This window comes from Carcharodon carcharias, chromosome 16 (assembly GCF_017639515.1).
Source record: "Carcharodon carcharias isolate sCarCar2 chromosome 16, sCarCar2.pri, whole genome shotgun sequence".
NCBI lineage: Eukaryota > Metazoa > Chordata > Chondrichthyes > Lamniformes > Lamnidae > Carcharodon > Carcharodon carcharias.
Genome location: NC_054482.1, coordinates 48,582,877 through 48,603,528, shown reverse-complemented (window position 1 = coordinate 48,603,528; position 20,652 = coordinate 48,582,877). Strand labels below are relative to the sequence as shown.

General features: G+C 41.8%; 1 protein-coding gene across 4 annotated transcripts in view; it reads left to right on the top strand.

Moving 5' to 3' along the window:
- The window catches only part of LOC121288920 (cytosolic phospholipase A2-like), a 181,094-nt gene that overhangs the window by 138,824 nt on the left and 21,618 nt on the right, over window positions 1–20,652 (top strand). For all 4 annotated transcript variants that reach the window (XM_041207785.1, XM_041207783.1, XM_041207784.1 and 1 more), the window contains 3 exons: window positions 567–662; window positions 17,085–17,153; window positions 18,488–18,730. In XM_041207785.1, the coding sequence (XP_041063719.1) occupies window positions 567–662; window positions 17,085–17,153; window positions 18,488–18,730 (408 nt within the window). The remainder of the gene's footprint in view (window positions 1–566; window positions 663–17,084; window positions 17,154–18,487; window positions 18,731–20,652) is intronic.

Genomic DNA, 20,652 nt, shown 5'->3' with positions numbered 1-20,652 from the left:
CGCTGATTAAAAAGTATATCCATTCTATTTCACATCTAACCACACAGATTTATTCCATTAGATAATTTAATTGGGTGAGCAAAAGACAATGCCCTTGTTGATGAACAATTGCTAGTTGTGCTGGGAGTTGTGCTGGGATAACAGTCAGATTTGTATTTTAGAAAGGTAAGACCAAAAGGATCCCTTCATCTGACTATATCTAACCGTCTGTATGACATGTGATTAAGTCAAATAGCCTGCTTTGGCTCCTGGCATGGAACAGGCCCTAGTGCCTCTACATATTCACAGAATCATAGAATTGTTACAGTGCAGAAGGAGGCCATTAGCCCATCATGTCTGCACTGGCTCTCCGAATGAGCAGTTTACTTAGTGCCATTCTCCCACCTTGTCCCTGTAACCCTGCATACTGTTCCCCTCGAATAACAGGTTAATTACCTTTTGAACGCCTTGATTGAATTTGCCTCCACCACATTCTCAAGCAGTACATTCCAGTCCTTAACCACTCACTGTATGAGAAACTTTTTTCTCGTTTTCATTTTCACCGTTTTTCCCTCTTGTATTGTTAGGTGTTTGGGGCAGTGCTTTTTCCATATTATTCAACCGAGTACTTGGAGTTACCAGTTCCAACAATCAAGGCTCCACCACCATGGAGGAAGAGTTAGGTATTGTACCCCTATATATTCTTCAATCATTAAGATCAAGCCTTAAAATTGTGCTATTGTACACTTATTCAGACTTTTCCCTGTGGGGCTCCCCTCCAACTGTTGACATATGCCCAAGTTTTCAATTTAATCGCCTTCAACATTTCGATATTACATTTCTATTTTTTTTAACTAAAATTGAATGTGTTGATTGATGCATTATGCTATTATATTAATTATATTACTGCTTAATATTAATAATAAGGAAATATTGGGGGTTCCTCGCTTTTCATATTGCAACAATATTACACCAGTTAAGTTAGGGAAAAAACAATTAAGCCTCTGCAGTTTCACTAGACATTGTGATATTTACACAAATTCTGATGTGGGGAGAAGTCAGTAAGATTTTGCAGATGTTTCCATTGGGGTAGCTTTATTATAATGAGGACTAGTTTGAGCTTATTTTAAACTCCATTCCTTGTTCACAAATTCATCCGTGTGTGCTCTGCCTAAGGACAGGCCCTTGGTTCATTGTCTGTTAATGCTTCATCCTGAGCTGTTACCTTGGCAGTTTTTGGCCATTGCCTTTCACTGTCAGGGGCAGGATGAGGAGTCAGGTCCCAAGTCTACCTCAGCTGGAACGGGAATCGAACTCACGCTGTTGGTGTTATTCTGAACCACACACTAGCCATCTAAGTTAACCGGCCCCCCTCATGGGTGGGAGTTTTCTCCCCATCGTGCGGGCCGAGCGGGAGCCGGCATGGGCGGGCACACAGCCGATTGCCGCCCGCGATCGGCTGCATATCGCCATTTTATATAGGCGGGCCCATTAAGGCCGCCCAGCATGATGCACACCCGGAAGTGCTCAGCGCTCCCTGTGCAGGCGGGGGGAAGAGGGCGAGTCAGGGCCTGCGCTCTTTTGTGCATGTGTGCAAAAGAGCGCAGAAATCTCCCTGAGGCACAGAGATGCTTCAGGGAGATTAATTTCAATATGAAAAACGGAAAAAAAGGATTTAAAAAATTACTCAGACACGTTTATGTATTTCAATAAAAATTTTTATTTAATTTATAAAGCCATCATGAAACCTCATCCCGCCCCTTGGTGAGGTTTCATGAGAAATGCGAAGGACTCCCGGGCTCTTCGCCCGCCCACTAACCTTAAGGTTGGACGGACAGCCCAGGCAATCAGCTCAATTAGTTTAATAAAAGTCTTAATAGGCCGTTGCCAGTTCGGCGGGTGTGCAGTCGACTCCAGTGTGCGCCTGCTGAACTGAAGATCGGAATGACGTGCGGTGACGTCAGGACACACGCCCGACATCACCGCGCCATCATTTTACGCGTTGGCGAGCAGGGTCTACTCCTGCACGCCGACCAGAAGATTCAGGCCATGGTATATTGTCATAAAATGCTATCAACGATTCTTGTTGAACTAAAATAAGGAAAATGGTGTGTCGTCCTGGCTAATGAGAGGGAGTTGGCATAGGCCACATGTTGCTAAACTGTGACAATTTACTGCTGAAGGAGGAAAAAGATAAATGCGGGAGGGGATAGAAAAAATAATTAACTAAAATCAACAACCTAAAAATTGAAACAGGGACCTTCCCTGGCTTGTTTGGCCCAGCTATTGACTGGAATGTCCTATTGTGCCACCAGGGGAGACTGAGCAGGGAAGAAGCTAAAGGGAACATTTGTTCCATGGTTTTAAGATTTTAAACTATGCAAGGAATCTCCTGGCCCTTGATTATATTTGGTTCCCTTTGCCTGGTGGTTTAAAATTCTTTATTTGAAGAGCTTTTGTCATTACACACTTTCTATTTGCAGTCCCAACAGAGCCAACTTTTTTGAAACATAAGATTGCACATAAGGTGCAGGTTGTGACCACAGCCTCCTACTCTAATTGGTCAGGAAAACTGGAAACAGGATGCTAACACTAAAGCTGAGTTAAAGTATCAAGCAAAACACAACCCACAGCCTTCGGGCCTCTACTCCTCTGTCAGCCTCCCCTGCTGCGAGCAGATTAAAAACTTTAAATTCTGCCCTGAGAGTCTAAACCAGGAAGTATAAATTAAAATATTTAATTTGATGTAAAGCTATGCATGGAACGTGAAATAAAATGAGGGAAAGAAAGATGGAATTATCAAGGAGATGAAAGAGGCAAAGAAAACAAAAAAAAACTTAATAAAAAAAAAGTTTCACCAATAATTCAATTCTGAAAGAATTATATAAATAATTATATAATATAAAATTAAATTTTCAGAGCGAAAGAGGTTTTTTGGTAGCAATTTAGATTTAACATGTTGTTAAAAATATATTTGCACCTGAATGTAGCAGTTCTAACTTTCCCTGTTGTGCTCCGTGAATACCTAGTGGGTCAGTAATGCAACTTTACTCCCTTCATGTGTTTGAATGCTGAGTCTCTCAGTGAGGTACCATTATAGTGAAGCTTGTGGAGAAGTGGAACAACTCGAACAGCAACTTTCAGAATTCTGTATAACTGCATGTGTGTGGGCATGGGAAGTTGCTGTCTGATCTACTCCACAATAATGGCGAGTTCTGAATCTCACCACTGTCCTTAAACGCAAAAAGCCAGTAAAGCAACCGACAGTAAATTGCTGGTTAGGACAAAAATCTTGAGATTTGATGACAGATAGGAAACTAATGGTCATGGTCTCCTTGGAATCATTTTGTAGACCCAGGTGGGGTCAGGTGTGGAAGCCCTTTCTTTAGTTTCCCACTTTTTAAAGTAGAACTGGATACTTATGACTATAAATATCAGCCGATTGACTTGACACATTTAGTTGTTTTTAAGTGTTCCAGGATATGGAGGGAGTTTCTTATGTGGAGAGGTTGAGTAGGTTGTGCCTGTACTCATTGGAGTTTAGAAGAATGAGGGGCAGCATTATTGAAACATGTAAGATTCTTAGGGGGCTTGACAGGGTATATGCTGAGAGGTTGTTTCCCCTTGTGGGAGAATCTAGGACCAGAAAGCCTAATTTCAGGGTAAGGAGTTACCCATTTAAGACAGAGATGAGGAGGAATTTCTTCTCTCAGAGGGTAATGAATCTGTGGAATTCTTTACCACAGAAGACTGTAAGGGCTGGGTCATTAAGTATGTTCAAGGCTGAGATAGACAGATTTTTAATCAGTAGGGGAATCAAGTTATGAGGAAAAGGCAGGAAAGTGGAATTGAGGATTATCAGATCAGCCATGATCTCATTGAATGACAGAGCAGACTCTATAGGCCGAATGGCCTACTTCTGCACCTACGTCTTAGGGTGAAAGGGAGAGACTTTTATTTGTAGGACATGTGATTCCATCACACATGACTTCCCAACTGCTTCACACATACCGTAATGTTTGTGAATTGCAGTCACTTTTACTTTGTAGGTGATGTAATAAAAAGCACTATGCTATTTCCAGTCTTTTCTAAGCCTCTAGTTTAGAGGCTCATAAAGAGTGACGCACATGTTTATCTGTATCAGACAGCGCCCAGTAATTTACAACATCAATTTATGGAGAGTTTCCTGTGTGCAAATTCAAGTTCAAACAGTTCAGTGTGTGAAATTAAACAGTGACCGCTAGTGAAGAAATATCTAAACTCTCAAATTGAAACTGAATTGTAATACTTTCTGTAATTTTATAACCTCTATATTTACAATGAAACAACATTGAGATTGTTATATTTCAGGGCGAGTTAATGACTTACCCTACACGATATTGAATCTCACACTCTCCAAAGGTTTCAGGTTCATTTGAGAGTCTGTGTTAATTTAGACCATATCAAGTAAAGATTGTGAAAGGGGTGCTAGAAAGTACCTTTAGTGCCCCTGGGATAAGGAGAAAAATTAGTCAAGGTTCCCACTCTCTGTGGCTATCCAGTGATTTCTATCGAAAAGTACATGTTATGTGGGGTTCAGGTGAGGACATGTGACAGAATTGCCAGAGGTTAAAAGAGATCAAAATAGCATATTCTAGTTTTTTAATTTTTTGGGTTACTTTTCTGCATCGCTTTTGGATGATCTTATCAGATTACCAAATAAGGTATTTTCCCCCCTTGGTCACTTGATCTCATGTGATTAGCAAAAAGTTGTTCTCTGATTGTTTAAGTTTTATTTCTTTCTTTGTTAGGTTTATTAGCACAAAATCCCACATGAGAACTTCATTTAACTTTTTTTGTGTCAGTCATGCTGCTGTTTCCATTTTCCTCTCCACGAGCCATATTTCTATTACTTCTTCCTTACAGTTGAAATTCCCGCCCGCCATTCTGCTCCTGATGATTTATTACTAGATTAATAAAAAAGATCCCCTCACTGATGAAACCAAACAAGTAGAGTCTACCTCTTGAAACAAACTCTCTCCCCTTAAAATGGCAAAAGTCACCCACCAATTCTCACACCAACACTTAGTTGGGGAAATTTCTTTCTGAAATAAAATTGCTGAAGTGCCTTTCTGAAGACCAGCTGGGACAATGAAGCTCAAAGGAATGTAAACCCCAACTCAGCAACGCTGAAAGGAGCCAAGAAGTCTGAGTTAGCATTAAAAACATGAAAGACTTGCACATATTAATAGGTGATCTTCTGAATCATTATTTTTGAGAAATACAAATTACTTATATTTTCTGAAGAAATAATGGCCTAGATTTCACCATCAGTGCTGATGCAAGAGCCCACACCACTGACAGTGAAAAAAGCTACTCATAAAGATCTCTGTGGCAGCGATTTCCCCTTTCTGAATGTTAATTTGAATCAATTTGAATCTGGCACCAAATCAAGGAGATCACCAGACATCCAGTAATGGTGATGTCATCAAGCAGGGTGAGCTGCCAATTATATTGAAGTATTCTCACAGACAGCAAAGCAGAATGTAAAATACATTGAATTTTTCATTTTTCATGAAAATTTTTACAGAAAGTGAAATAAATGTTTGGGACATATACATGGAATTACTGCAGAAGCTGAAATGTCATAAACTGTTTTTAAAATAATTATCTTAATGTTTAGTTTTTTTTAATCATAATGGAGAATGATATCTTACAAAGATAAAATTAGATTTCATGGGCACCCTGCAGGGAATCATAGAATTACTGACAACTTCTGGATTTCCATGTTTACACCGAGTAAGGGCTGCAAAATCATCCCTGCAGATCTCATCTTAACCACTTAGAATAGCCTGCAATCATTCAATGGTCTTGCTCACATATCTATTGTTACTGATCAGAAACCAGTACAAGACTGACAGTACAGACCTGGTCAGCTGGCACATGCCTCACTTTATAGTCCCTCTCGTGTCACAGTGCCCAACTACAGATTTGTTAGATCACCCTATGTGATTACATTAGCTGTTATGCATCAGTTGATAGCTCCATTTTTACTGTGTTCTTTAATGATCCCCTAGTGTAGATCTAGATCTTTTTTTCCTTTGTCTCTTAGGAAGCTAAAGATGATTTTGAGCATTAAGCAATTCAAGACTATTCAGTCTGCAGATATATTGGCTGCTTCTATATCAGTTCCACTATGCAACAGTGAAGTTAGTTAAAAACAAAAAAATGCAGATGCTGGAAATCCAAAACAAAAACAGAATTACCTGGAAAAACTCAGCAGGTCTGGCAGCATCGGCGGAGAAGAAAAGAGTTAACGTTTCGAGTCCTCATGACCCTTCAACAGAACTGAGTGAATCTTAGGAAAGGGGTGAAATATAAGCTGATTTAAGGTGGGGGGGGGAGGGAGAAGTGGGGGGGTGGTGTGGTTGTAGGGACAAGCAAGCAGTGATAGGAGCAGATAATCAAAAGATGTCACAGACAAAAGAACAAAAGAACACAGGTGTTGAAGGTGGTGATATTTTCTAAACAAATGTGCTAATTAAGAATGGATGGTAGGGCACTCAAGGTACAGCTCTAGTGGGGGTGGGGTGGAAAGGCTAGCAGGGCATAAAAGATTTAAAAATAATGGAAATAGGTGGGAAAAGAAAAATCTATATAAATTATTGGAAAAAAACAAAAGGAAGGGGGAAGAAACAGAAAGGGGGTGGGGATGGAGGAGGGAGTTCAAGATCTAAAGTTGTTGAATTCAATATTCAGTCCGGAAGGCTGTAAAGTGCCTAGTCGGAAGATGAGGTGCTGTTCCTCCAGTTTGCGTTGGGCTTCACTGGAACAATGCAGCAAGCCAAGGACAGACATGTGGGCAAGAGAGCAGGGTGGAGTTTTAAAATGGCAAGCGACAGGGAGGTATGGGTCATTCTTGCGGACAGACCGCAGGTGTTCTGCAAAGCGGTCGCCCAGTTTACGTTTGGTCTCTCCAATGTAGAGGAGACCGCATTGGGAGCAACGAATGCAAGTGGACTAAGTTGTGGGAAATGCAAGTGAGTGGGGGATGATGCTGGTAAGTAGAGCTTATAATGATATGCAGATGTGTTATACTGAAGTTCCTGACATGTGGAGGTGGGAAACTCGGCCCGCCATTGATGGGCAGAGCGGACGATAGCAAAAATTGTGAAACTGATTTACCAGTGGGCACGGAAAATTCTGCCCTCAGTCTTGTGTCAAATTGGTTTCATATGCAGTATAAGTGGATCCTATGTCACCTATAATCAGGAGTTTACTATTGCTGCCCAACTTCAAATCCAATGATAGCATAACCCAAGGGACCTAAATGGTGAAACTCTTGTCATACAAGCTGAATATACTTCAATCATCTGAAAGGTAGACTGATTTATATCTAGTGAGATGGAGAAAAATGTAAATTAAAAATCTGATTTATTTTCTAATTGTCAAATGAGCAAGTATAGTAACAGAGTAAACCTTGTACTTTGACTTCATATCACTCCAAATAGCGTGGAACATCAGCAAAACAAGTCACACTATTCTGTTAGGAAGCTAAGTACTACTCTTCTGGCTAGCCATTTATCAGTTTCTTCTTGAGAGGCACTTGCTCTGTTCCAGCTGCCTCCCTCTACATGTCTTCTAAAACTGAACTAAGACATCCATTCCTATATTCCTATCTTTGTGTTTAGCTGGACAGGAATTAGCAGTTTGATGTCTAACTCCCAGCTCTCCCTGTCCAAGGGTTAGCCAATATGGATATTACTATCTGGGTTTGGTCCCTAGAAGCTAACTTGTTGTTCTTCTTGGACAGTTTATGGCATCAATCCAATATTTCCATGGATCTGTCCAAGTTGTATCAGGCGCTCAAGGGAGCCTTTGCAGAAATTCAATCCTGCATTCTTTTGCACATGATCTGAGCCTAGTGAACTTTGTCAAAGTGGAAGTGTTTTCTTAGGAGTACTTGGGAGTGAACCCTGCAGATTCTTCTCCTTCAGACCCCATGAAAAAGCTTTAGATCTCCCCTCCCCTAGGCTCCCCACAAAACCCTCCTGAACCCTTTCCCTGCACCTTACTTTGGTATAGCAACTATCCCCTGATACTGGCCAGCATCCTCTTCTTGCCTAAAATGCCACTTGCAACCGTTGGCTTGCTGCTGCTTAGCATGCAAATGAGGCCAACGGTTTAAAATTGCCCAAATTGCTGCTGAGTAGAAGGTGCACAGTGGTTTGGTGTTTACCATCTGGTATGAGGGTGAGAGACAGCATAGGACAGGATGGGACAGCATGGAGGGATGAGGCATGGCATGGTGGATGGGGGAGCTGGATTACACGGGACGTATGGAATTGGGGATGGAATAGGAAGAAGGGATGAGATGGATGTGTGATGGGGATGATATAAGAGGAATGAAAGGAATGGGATGGGTAAGGGAAGGATGGAATGGCATGGGAAGGGAATTTAAAGAAGTACAGTTGCAATAAAGATCCTAATTGCACTGCAAATGCCTTGCAGGTTGCTAGTTTTAAATAATGCACAGATAGGGTGGAATTTAATCCAGGCGATGGAGTTCTCCTTTGGAGAAGATCCGCCAGTATTGAGTGCCAAACTGTGGGTCTTCCCTGGATCAAAGGCCCCGGGGGTGGAAGATCCCTGCCCCCCCAGCACCATGTGTTGCTGGCCAATCAGAGGCTGGCAGCTGTTAATGCCGGCAGTGCCAGGGAGAATGGTGGCAGCTGCCAGTAATGCACCCAGGGAAAGTCCAGTGAGGGACCTGGGACAGGGGTTGTTGGGGAGGGGAGGCTGTGGGGTTGGAAGAAAGGACAGGAGTTTGGCTCTCGGCAGGTACCTCCTTCCCATTGCTTAGTCCCTCAATCAGGCACTAAGCATCTTTGAATGAGGGATTCCTCCCTGGGAGCCCATGAACAAACATGGAAAGCTTCTTTTTTGAGCTTCCTATGTGGATACTACCTCATCGTTGCTTATTGAATACCAGCGGCAGTGGGGTAAGGCCCTTAGGTGGACATTAATTATCCACTTAAGGGCCTCAATTGGTGCTGGGGCGTGAAAGCCGTTCATGAGCCTTCATGCCCCAGACTTAATTGGGGCAGAGGCAAGAAGGCAGCAGGGTCTCCACCCAGCACCCTGCTGCCCAATGAAATGTTCTCCTGTCTTCAGACTCACCTTGGGATGGTCATTACATTCAGTCCATACTATGTACTATGTACATATGTCATCAGGCAGTACAAATGGAGTAAATGCAGATATGTTTGGGAAGGGGAGAGGCTGAATGGCCTATCTATTGCTTTCTCTGTTGAAAATTTCAATTGACCCAGTATTAACACCCTTTTGGGGGAAAGAAACTCCAGATTTCCACTCTGTGAACAAATACTTCCTGATTCCAGTCCTAAATAGCCCAGCTCTAATTTTAAGGTTGTCCGCTCTTGTTCTGAATCCCCAGCAGATGAAATAATTTCTCTGTCTCTTATTGAATTCCTTCATCATTATGAACACCGCAGTTAGATCATGTCTCAAGTTTTAACCACAAGAGGATATAAACCCAAGCTAATGCTACCTGTGCTCATAGTTTAACCTTTTAAGTTCTGGTATTAATCTAATGAATCCACTCCAAGACCAGTTCCTTTTTCTTGATGTACAATGCCCAAAAATGCACACGCTGCTCCAGATGGGGCAAGACCAGGACTCCATACAACAGGAGCATCACTTCCGCAGTTTTAAATTCCAAGCTGCTTGAGATAAGGTCAATATTCCATGAGCCATTTTGGTTATTTTTTGCACCTGTCCTGTGGGAAATGGAGAAAGAAATATGTTGGGCATGCTGGGAGATATAGGTGACACTTCTGCTAGTTTATAGGGGATCTTGCAACATCCAGGCGGACATGACCATTCCTAATTGAACAGAAGCCAAATTTCGGACAGGTCTCAAAATCATACTTTGGAGGCACCATTCTAATATAAATAAACCAGCCTGTGTGCTCCCAGAAACCCACCTGAGGAGTCTTTGAAATGTTCCCACTACTGACTGAAAATAGCCTCACTAACTTATTGTTTGTGGAGAATTTCCCACTAAGCTATATAACCTGTATTAAGTTTGAAGTGTGCTGTTTAACTTGCGAGGTTGCCTTTGAGGCTGAGGGTACTGCCTAAGTCCCATGTTGGAAACAACATGGAGTTCATTGCCACTGAAGCAGTGAACTCTGTCCTTGTTTTAAGTTTAACTATGTGTCACCAGATGTCCAATGCCATGAACAGGCATACATTACCACTTGTGTTGACTCTGTCATGTTAGTCCTGGCACCATGAAGATTGTTAGCTTGTACCGACCTTGCTGTAAGCTGTGTTCACAGTGTGGCAGTTCTGCAAGTGCAACTTTTGTGGTGGCGGCATTAGCACAAGGTTGGTAGCAGTCTTGTGGAAACACTTTGAAGTAAAAACATGGTGAATTTGGTACCAAGGGAATGGATGTGTAACCTGTTGGAAGTTATTCATTGAGGAAATGTAAAACAGGAAGTTTCATCCCTGCCAATTGTAATAATGCTGGAGGTATGAAGGAGGGGGTAAGAATGAGTTGAGGAGGAGCAGACCAGTGCAATTTTGCTAAATAACGTCAGTGAAACTCATTCCTAGAATTCTCCAGTTGCATACGTTAAAAATCAAGACAGTTGTTGAAAGCTGGAGATGTTTGTGTGACTCAAAAACAATGTTGCAATCTCCCTAATCATGAGAAACAATCTAATTCAAACAGGAAGCTTGGTCAATGTAAATCTTATTTTAACATCAATGCAAATGTTGCTTATGCATCAAGCCTGAATCAGCTTCTATTTTGCCTAAGAGAAAAAAGCTTGACAGCTTCTCTATTGTTTGCTCATTTCTTCTAGCCTTCAGCGCTGCCAATGGGTGCATTCTGACACCCTGGAGATGTTTAAAGCAGTGTTAGCTGCTTCCCGTTGATGTGTACTGACCTGTTCTTCAAACAGCCTCTCTTCTATTTAATTTACAACACTGGTCAAACTAACTCGCTGTGCTGAATCATAACTAAACGCAATAGTCACTCTGTAAATTTCAGTTGAAAAGTCCTGTTTCGATTTTGCAAGCCATAGAATTTCTGTTTGTTATAGTGTAAAAAGATTAAATAGCATCTTCTGATTTCAAGCATCTGGCATCAGTATTGAGTACTCCTAGGTCAGGTACATGTGTTTAGGTACAAAGTAGAGCTCCCTTTTGATCTGCCCAGCAATGTACCTCAGCCCCATGTCTAGCATGACATGGCAGAATTGCGGCCATTGTCTCCCCCAGAGTAAAAACACAGTTTTATGAGGTAATTTTTATTAGTTTTGTGATCTTAGGCCACCAAAAGCGTCAAAGAATTTGATCCCAAAAATACAAGCCAAATTTCAATGGATTTAAAACAGACTTTGACCCACTCAGTCAAGGTCGGTAAGGTTTTAGATTGCAGAGCAACTGGCAAATTGTATTAAAACAGAGTGATTTGTCACTACAACTTCCATGTAAATAAAATTTTAGCAGCAGTGAATTTTACATCTCATTTGTAGCCTGCTTCAAATGAGGGTGTGTGACTTTTGATACAAATGTTCTTAGTGCAGCCCATATCTGATTAAATCAAGCCTTCTGGTTTTGACCAATCTCAAATGAGATGATTTGTCTGTCACACATAGAGAACAGAGGCAATGCTATCGGTCTAAACTGAGGCTGAAATTCTTAATATTGCTAAACAGTCTTGTTTCTCAGAACATAAGAACAGACGAAATAGAAGCAGGAATAGAGCATACGGCTCCTTGAGCCTGGGCTCCGTAATTCAAAACAATCATGGCTGCCTCAACTTCACCAACCCCCCCCCCCCAACCTGTTCCCCATACCCCATGATTCCCCAAGAGTCCAAAAATCTGTCTATCCCAGCCTCAACAGTGGAGCATCCAATACTCTCTGGAGCAGAGAATCCCAATGATTCACAACCCTTTACGTTGAAAAATTTATTCTCATCTCCGTCCTAAATGATTGGCCCTTTATCCTGAGACTCTACCCTTGTGTGGCACCATTGTGTCACATTGCGGTAATTGGAACTTCTAATTTGCATGCCAGAAATATCTTTCCTCATTTCCCAATGCAGTCCCCCAACGTGCCCCCCCCCCCCCCCCCCCGCCACCCCCCCACCGCCCCCGGTGCTGAATCATGCTGGGGTAAGAGGGCACTGGCTATCATCAGTATCTCGCCCAAGTGACCATTCTTAATAAAGTGACCCCAGGCTGTTCAACTAAGAAAATGACCAAACCCTGCCTTTATCTGATCTCTATATACGTCCACTTTCCAGCAGGATTTGTATTCAGGAATATGGACTCTGGCTGTCATCTCCCAAGTCCAGGTTACTGTGGGCATCACAGCTGAAATCATCTAGCCTGCTGTAGACCAAGAACCAAACCTGGGACCTGTATGAGTTACATACTGACCAGTGCCTCTAATGGGATCTAAAAGGCTGAAGTACTTGATGACACACTGGTTATCCAATAACATTTTCATATTTGCGATTCAGCCTCTGAACCCCAGCTGTGTTGGTGTCCCATAGCTGAGTATATGGAGCAGGAAATCTACGAAAGTCTGAGCTGAAAGGAGAACAGGGTGGGATCACAAATGGATCCAGGGTGATAGAATGAGCACCACTGCTATAATGTCATTGCAAGGTTTAAATATTGAACAAAAATCACTTTACTCATGTACATCTCCCCCCCCCACCCCGCCCTCCATGAGCTCCCTCTTCTGTAATGTGTTCTGTTCAATATATTGATATGCAGATATCAAATTTCCTCTTGATGAACAACTGGTAAACCTAAAGGAATTTTGCCTTGGCTTTCGTGTAGCATGCACCACACTTTCTCAAATATTTCCCTGTAATGCTTAATTATTGTCCAACTTATTGTATCCCAGTCACATTTATTGTAGGCAAGTTTCTTGTATCTGATTGATTCATCCTTCCACATGATTGACTCTCAACTCTGGTCTATGGGGCCATGCTGCCCACCATCTGAAGTATCGGTTACCAAACATTTTCTCAATCCTCCCATGTGATTCCATCATTTTGTTACCAGTCCCAGACCCACTGACTCTGTCACCCCCAAGTCCCAAGCATGGCTCCTGGTTGGCGATGTTGTGTTGGTGAATTTATCTTGACAATTTCTATAAATGTATGAATAAATCATGTATCCTGCAAGGTAGTTAGTTCAAAAGTAACTCTTTAAAAATATGGAACACGGTGGGGGAAATGAGCTGTTATCATTGCTATGTTTAACAGAATGCAAACTGTCATTTCTCATTTACCATCTAACTGAACATGGTGTACAGTACCCCAGGCCACTTGGTTGAGCGGAATGAGGAGTGGTGAGCACCAAACCATCAACCTGAATGAGAATTTAAAAACATGAATTAATTCCTATCGCGAGATATATTCCCACTCAGTGTTTAGTATTTACAACCATGAACTGCAAAGTTAATGTGTGAGAACAAGTAACAAAGAGGATGATTAAACTTTATCCTATCTCCTCATGGTGTTGACTAGTGCAGGGGATTTTCAGTTATGAAGATAGATTGGAGAGGTTGGGACTGTTTTCCTTGGAGAAAAGAAGGCTGAGAGGAGATTTGATAGAGGTGTTCAAAATCTGAGGGGTCTGGACAGAGCAGATAGAGAGAAACTGTTCCCACTCACAAGAGGATTGCAAACAAGAGGGCACAGATTTATAGTAACTGACAAAACAAGCAAAAGAGATATGCGAGAAAACTTAATTGCAGCAAGTGGTTAAGGTCTAAAATGCATTGCCTGAATGTGGTGAAGGCCAGGTTTAATTGAGGCATTCAAAAGGTAATTAGACAGTTATTTGAAAAGGAACAAGGTGCAGGGTTATGGGGAAAGGGCAGAAGAATGAGCATTTTATCTGGTGCCATTCAGAGAGTTGGTGCAGACATGATGGGCTGAATGCTGTCCCCTGTGCTGGAAAAATTCTGAGATCCTGTGAACTTGGGGAGGAGTGGTGTTAAATATTCTTTCTCAGAATATGGAGGCTTATGAAGAAACACTTTTTGAATATGTTGTTATGTACCACACCCTTGGACAAGGATGGAAAGGTTTATTAGCAGAGTTTTAGAAAGCCATGTATAACCCTGTTGCCATAATATAATCTCCAGACGAATGAGGTAATGGTGCTGTCATAATTGAAATTGTATGCTTAATTTTCAATAGAGTACCACACAAGTGTTACATAAAGAGAATTACCGACTTGAAAATGATGAGGCTTAGGAATAAGACTTTAATTGCTGTCCTTTTTATTCATTCATGGGATGTGGAAATTGCCCTTGAGAAGGTGGTGATGAGCTGCTGCCTTGAACTCCTGAGGTCCATATGGTCTAGGTACACCCACAGGGCTGTTAGGAAGTGAGTTCTAGGATTTTGAACTAGTGACACTGAAGGAACAGTGATATAGTTCCAAGTCAGGGTGGTGTGTTCCCAGGTGTCTGCTGCTCTTGTCCTTCTAGGTGGTAGAGGTAGCAGGTTTGGTAGGTGCTATTGAAGAAGCCTTGGTGAGTTATTGTGGTTAGTACACAGTGCTGCTATTGTGCACTAGTGGTGGAGGAACTGAATGGTCAAGGTGGTGTATGGGGTGCCAATCAAGCGGGCTCTATTAGGGCCCATGTAGTTACTATTCAGAATTTGAGTGATATCTTCCCCGTTACCCCCCATGAATGCTTTCACCATCACCAGCCATTTATAGTTACAGTGCTATGTACCTTATCTGTCCTTCAGAGTGTGAGTAGTTAATACTTGCCTGAAAAAAGAATCCATTATATGAGTTACAGGAAGTCACATTTGCAGACAAAACTGGTGATATAAAGCGTTTCCTTTGACAAATATCGTTACATGCTTTGATCTCCTTCTGGGAGTGGTTGTGGGCTGTATAATCAGGCAGGAAAGCACAGGGCGGAGAGCCTGTCACCCTTCCAACTCCCCCGCCCCGTCCTCTGCTCCAAGCCCACCAATTAAGTGAGAGGTGGGGAAGGTCACTTGCAAGTCTCATTCCATTACCCACTAGTATTCTCCCAGCAGCAGAGGGGCGAAGGGGGGTATTGCCGTACGCCACATGGGGAGGCCAGCAGGTATACCCTGGCAGTCTGTGAGGGTGATGAGCCGGTAGGGGTGGGGGATGTGCAGGGTGGGTCTTGTAATCAAGTACCCTGTGCCTGATGGAGGGTCCCTTCGGTGGCAAGGGCTGCCCCACTGAAAGAGCGCCCTCCATAATGACCCCACCACCCCTTGGCAGGGCCTGTCTGACCTTGCCTGCCCCATAACTTTTTTCAGGGTCTCCTTCTTGGCTGCTGTTCAAGGGCCTCCTACAATGGTCACATCTCCCAGTGTCGCTGCTGGGACCAAGGAACTGCCCTTTGGCCAGTAGCTTTTGAAGCTGGGGTCTTCACCTTTAAAGGCATGGGAACCCTGACAGCAGGTGGCAGTCAGGGTTAACTGTCTGATTGACATTGAATCCTCTCGAGGCTCCCAAAAATGTCCAAGGTGGGGCTGCCACTGGCTTTCCAGCCTGAGAATGGGGTCATCACTGTGGCTATTAAATTCAGCCCAGGGAAAGTGGACCAAGTATGGTCTTCAAGTGAAGTCAACCAGAAGGGCTGGGAATAATTGGATTGCAGATTTAATTCAATCCTCATTTTAAAGTTATCCATTTGGCTCTTACTAATGTATTTCCATGATAAATTCCTACATCCGCATAAATAGCGCAAATTCTTAATTTTCAACTTGTAATGGCGCCACCTGCCAGTGGTGGTGTTGTATTGATTTCACAGTGGAGTGGGGAAGCTATGCCTTATAGATCCTGACAGAGGAATTCATAATGCAAAAATATTGACAGGAAGAACTGCCAATGTAATATTTTGAATGCATATTAAAAATGTAATATACCAGGATGATTAACAAGCATCCCAGGTTTAAGCTTTTATTTGGCCTGAATCAGTTGATCGCTAGGGTAGGAGTAGGTGCAACAGTTATCTCAATGTGCATGGACTAAAAAGGGGTAAAATCAGGTGGAATTCTCACTCCTGATGACTATCCATTGTCCCCCGTTGCTGACTGAGGACAGAATTATGTCAGTTGTGTTGCACCCACAGTTGAATAGAAGTTGTCACTTACACAAGAAAAGGAGCACTCAGTAGCTGGCAGTATCTGTTGATTTAAATAATGAAGAATTTGAAAGAGAGCCAAGGGTCTTATTAAATTCAGTGCTCAAAATGTCCAAAAAATCCAAAGTAACAATTGACAAAGGTTGAACTACATAATCATAACACTAGATTAAAAAGTTAAGGGAAGTTATGGACAAACTGCACACTGCTCTAGTCATCCTGTACTTTGAGTGTAGTGTCCAGTTGTAATTGCCAAGAAAGCAGTAAGATATTCCACTGCTGTAGGTAGTGCAGAGAAGCCCCACAAGGCTGAACTGTGATGTCAGGGCTCTGAGTTAGGATAACAAGACTGGAGACAGTTGAGCTTTTCACCTTGGAGATCAGGAATCGGAAAGTTGCTCTTATCAGGGTACATAGGATAATCTATCGTATTGAAAAAGTCATTCAAAACAGGTTCAAATTCATAAAAGGTAACTTTTGGACTAATATCCAGGAGGCTCTTCTCTGTGTAAAGAGTACTAAACGTTTGGACTAGAGTTCCAAGCTGAACGGTTGAGCTAAAAATCCTGAAATCATTTTAAAAGAACAATAAGATGGAGCAATGGGCTGAATTTGGGCTAATCCTACATAGATAAATTAAGATGAACTGAATGGCCATCTACACTCATAGACCATGACAAAGAATCCTATGATCACCTGAGTTGCTCAATTCCCGCAGGTTGCTTTAACCCTGGCTGTATATGTATCTGTCCTCTGCTCGGGCAGACATTGTGAAATCCTGGAGCTTTTGTTTTTGAGCAGAATTGACATATGACCAGGGACTCAGCATGAAATAATTCAAACAGCTGCTCCATCTCAATATGCGTTCTTTTTCTCTTAACCATTGAAGAGTGTGATTTGTTTTTCTGTTTATATTACAGCACAAATTCAGGCCAAGCATTTAATTGGAAACGACAGCTCTGACAGTGATGATGAATCCCAACCCAAAGGTAAGAGTAAAGTGTGGAGTCACCCCACTGCCATATCCTGCTTATAGTTAAAGGAAAATGCCCATCCCAAACAAACGCAGTGCTTTTCAGACTGTGAGGTTTGGATGTGCCTCTTTAAGCAAGCAAGATCCTTGCTCATGGTGGGCTGGACGCTTGGGAGCTGGAGGGTTGGGGGTGGTGGTGGCAGAGGTGGGGCATGTTGAAATCTGGGAGAAAATTAAAAGGAAATGTGGACACATATTGAATATTTAGGAGACAAAGGATATAATAATTTATAATGGTTGCACGAAGGAAAACCAGTGACTACCAAAATATTTAATAAAGGAGACAATAGGATCCCTGGACAACTGATGGGCTTTTACAACACTGGCTTCTGGGATTGGTGACAGTTGAGGTGGAGAATGAAAAGGGATGAAATGCATAAGTTTCTTGTTCCATGCATCTCAGAGGTGCCACTGACTGATAATTATCTGTAAGCTGACACTGGAGAGAGGTAATGGCAAAAATAATTGAGTATACTGTTAAATTCAGCTGCTGCTAGCAATGCTGCCACTGTGATACAGTGCAAGCAGGAACAATGGAACAATGTAGTTTTGTCAGGGAGCAGATAAAAGCATTTCCCACATCGTCCAGTTTACTGGGCTCTGCTTTCCTGAATCCTGCTGTTATTTATTGTTCGGAAAGATTTATTTTGGTCATCACTGAAAGCAAAGATTAGCCCAGGGTTCCTGTTGCCAATTGCTATCCAGTGATCCTTGAAGCAGAATCATGCATCGACTGTGACGCCATCCTTGTGGGAACTAACCAACACTTGAGCTGGGAAAGAACATTGTGGGGAAACTGAACCAGCAATATATGATGCATATTGTTATATCACAGGCATTAGTTTCAGACTATTAATTATTAAGAATAACAGAGGCCAGCTGATTTCCATTCGCCAGCAGACTCACTAAATTATAATAGTCACAGTGCACCAACAAGCCAGCCAATTCTCTAATAACAAAGAGATAAAAAGTTCCAAATGCATTTTGCATCAATTACAATTATGTAATAGCAGCTATAAATCTGAAATGGTGCCATCTGGATCTTGTGGGTGGTCTCTCTCCAACTTTAGTTCAGATAACTTCACACACAAATTTCTGGTACAGTTTCTATCATTACAAACTGAAACTTTTCAAAGCCTGTAATGACAATGTCTCCCGGAGGTCACTGGATATCAGACATAACACCGAGTGTTTTGGGAATCCTTAGAATTATGTGTGCGCTTCAATAAATTGATGGTGAGATTTACTAGAGTTCAGATAATTCACAGAAGTTTGCCTTCCTTGTGACAGAGGACCGGCTTGGCAGTGAAGCAATTGATGCAGAAGAGGAGATTCAGAGGAATATCCAGGACAGCTGGGTACAGAGGATGTTAAAGGCTCTGTTCTGTGATACTGCACTTTTCAACACCCGAGAAGGTCGTGCTGGCAAGGTGCATAATTTCATGTTGGGTCTAAACCTGAATACATCATACCCACTCTCCCCTCTCTGTGACTTCATGCCACAAGATGAAGAAGATGAAGAAGTTGTTACAGGTTAGTCATGGACCGAAGGGTTTTTGTGGACTGTCAGGCTTGTATTTAGCAATCAAACCCTGCCACAATGAATAATATATTTCTTATTGTTGAATTCAACCTCTATCTGAACCACAGCCTAGAAAAATAAACATTCAACAATATGGAGACCAAACTCTGGCTGGCATCCAGTACTCAGGATGTATAAACATCAATATTACACAGTCTAGTGCCCAATCTAACACCCACAACACCAGCATTACACAGAAGTACCCAGATTAACACATATAGCATCAACGTAACACAGGTTAATGCAAAGCCTAACACACATAGCATCAGTATTGTGCAGACTGCTCCAAGTGTTTCAATAAATTCCAGCTCCAAAGTATCTTTTTCTCACTCATTCTCTTCCCCCTCTCCCTTACCATTTTTGCAGTCAGTTTTCTTCTTTCTATCCCTGTGGTTTACAGAGCACTGGAACTGCAACACATTGTTCCTAAACACAAGCAATTTTGGGGAATTAGAATTCAAAAATGTAAGACTGCTTAAAAAGTTCACTGGATATGAACTAGTTCAAATATGGCTGCTTATATAAAAATTGTAAAGGTGAAATAGGGCTGAGAAGTTTGTCACTTGACAATGCAAGGATCTCAAATTTTGTTTTTATCTGCAAACATTTGATTCTTATTGTAATGTCCGGTCTTGTGAGACTGGCAGAAGTGCAATCAAAGTTAAATCATCTGGTCACATTTAAACCATCTGTGCTCTTCATGTTGAACAGCTGCAATATATTCATTCTGAGTTTTCCCTCAGAGGTGAAAACAAGTTCAGACCATGTACTTCTCATTGTAGCTTAGATTTCTACTTCAAAGTCACCTTTGACTATTCCAAAATCTGCTGTCTCTTTGGAAGCAGTTTGCCCGATCTTGAGTGTACTATATCAAAGTTGACCCGGTGAATGAATCTCAATTGTTAGTCCTTGTGTTGCCTATCAGTTCTTAATCCATTAGCCTGCTAATTTTCAAAGTTTTTGTTCTGAATTCCAATTTTAAAATATAGTTAAATCAGCCAGTAACTTACGCATGCTTTCTGAGTCAGAAGTAAAACTGAACGCTTGCAAGCTGGGATAACTAAAGTCAGTAGTAAATGGTTAGAAATATGTTCACAAAGTATATTGGTAAAGGGAGTTGATATGCACAGTTAGCTTCATTTTCAGTGCTTCATCCCCCATTGTTCTTCATATTTAGCTGTCTATTATGATGCAGCTGATCGAAATGTGCTCTGTGATAATATGCACACCAGTGTAGAGATAGAGTGAGGAGCTCCCTGTTCCACACAAGGAGAGCAGCTGCAGGAGTCACCCCATGTATGCACGGAGTTAATGCACGGAGAATCTGAAGCACTTCCTGTGCTACACAGCGATAGCAACTGCAGGGATCATCCCATGATTGCAGTACACAGACAAAGAGATTTCTGAATATTAATGTTGGACCCTAATGTTGGAATTTATCTTGCAAGTAGTAAGTCATATTTATGTTTATTGCTGGTGAATATTCCTCAGTTGATGATCATACTCATAGGATTTTACTGACTATTCTGATTTTTTTGTGGACATCTTGACAATTATGCATGCTTCTTGTTTTCTGTTCCAATATGATAAATATTTTCTTTCCTTTTCCCTTTGTAATAAAAGATGAACTGGTAAAAATGGAACAATGTGCATACTGTGAGGAATGTTACCTGTGTATGTGGAATAAACATAGCCCCTCAAGCCCATTCCAAAATTCAGTTGGATCATGGCTGTTCTGTGTCTTACCTCTATCTGCTCACTTTAGTTCTACAACACTTAATACCCTTGCCTAACAAAAATCAATCAACCTCTGTTTTAATATTTCCAGTTAGCCTTTTTTGAGGGAAGAAGGTTGCAGATTTCCACTATTTTA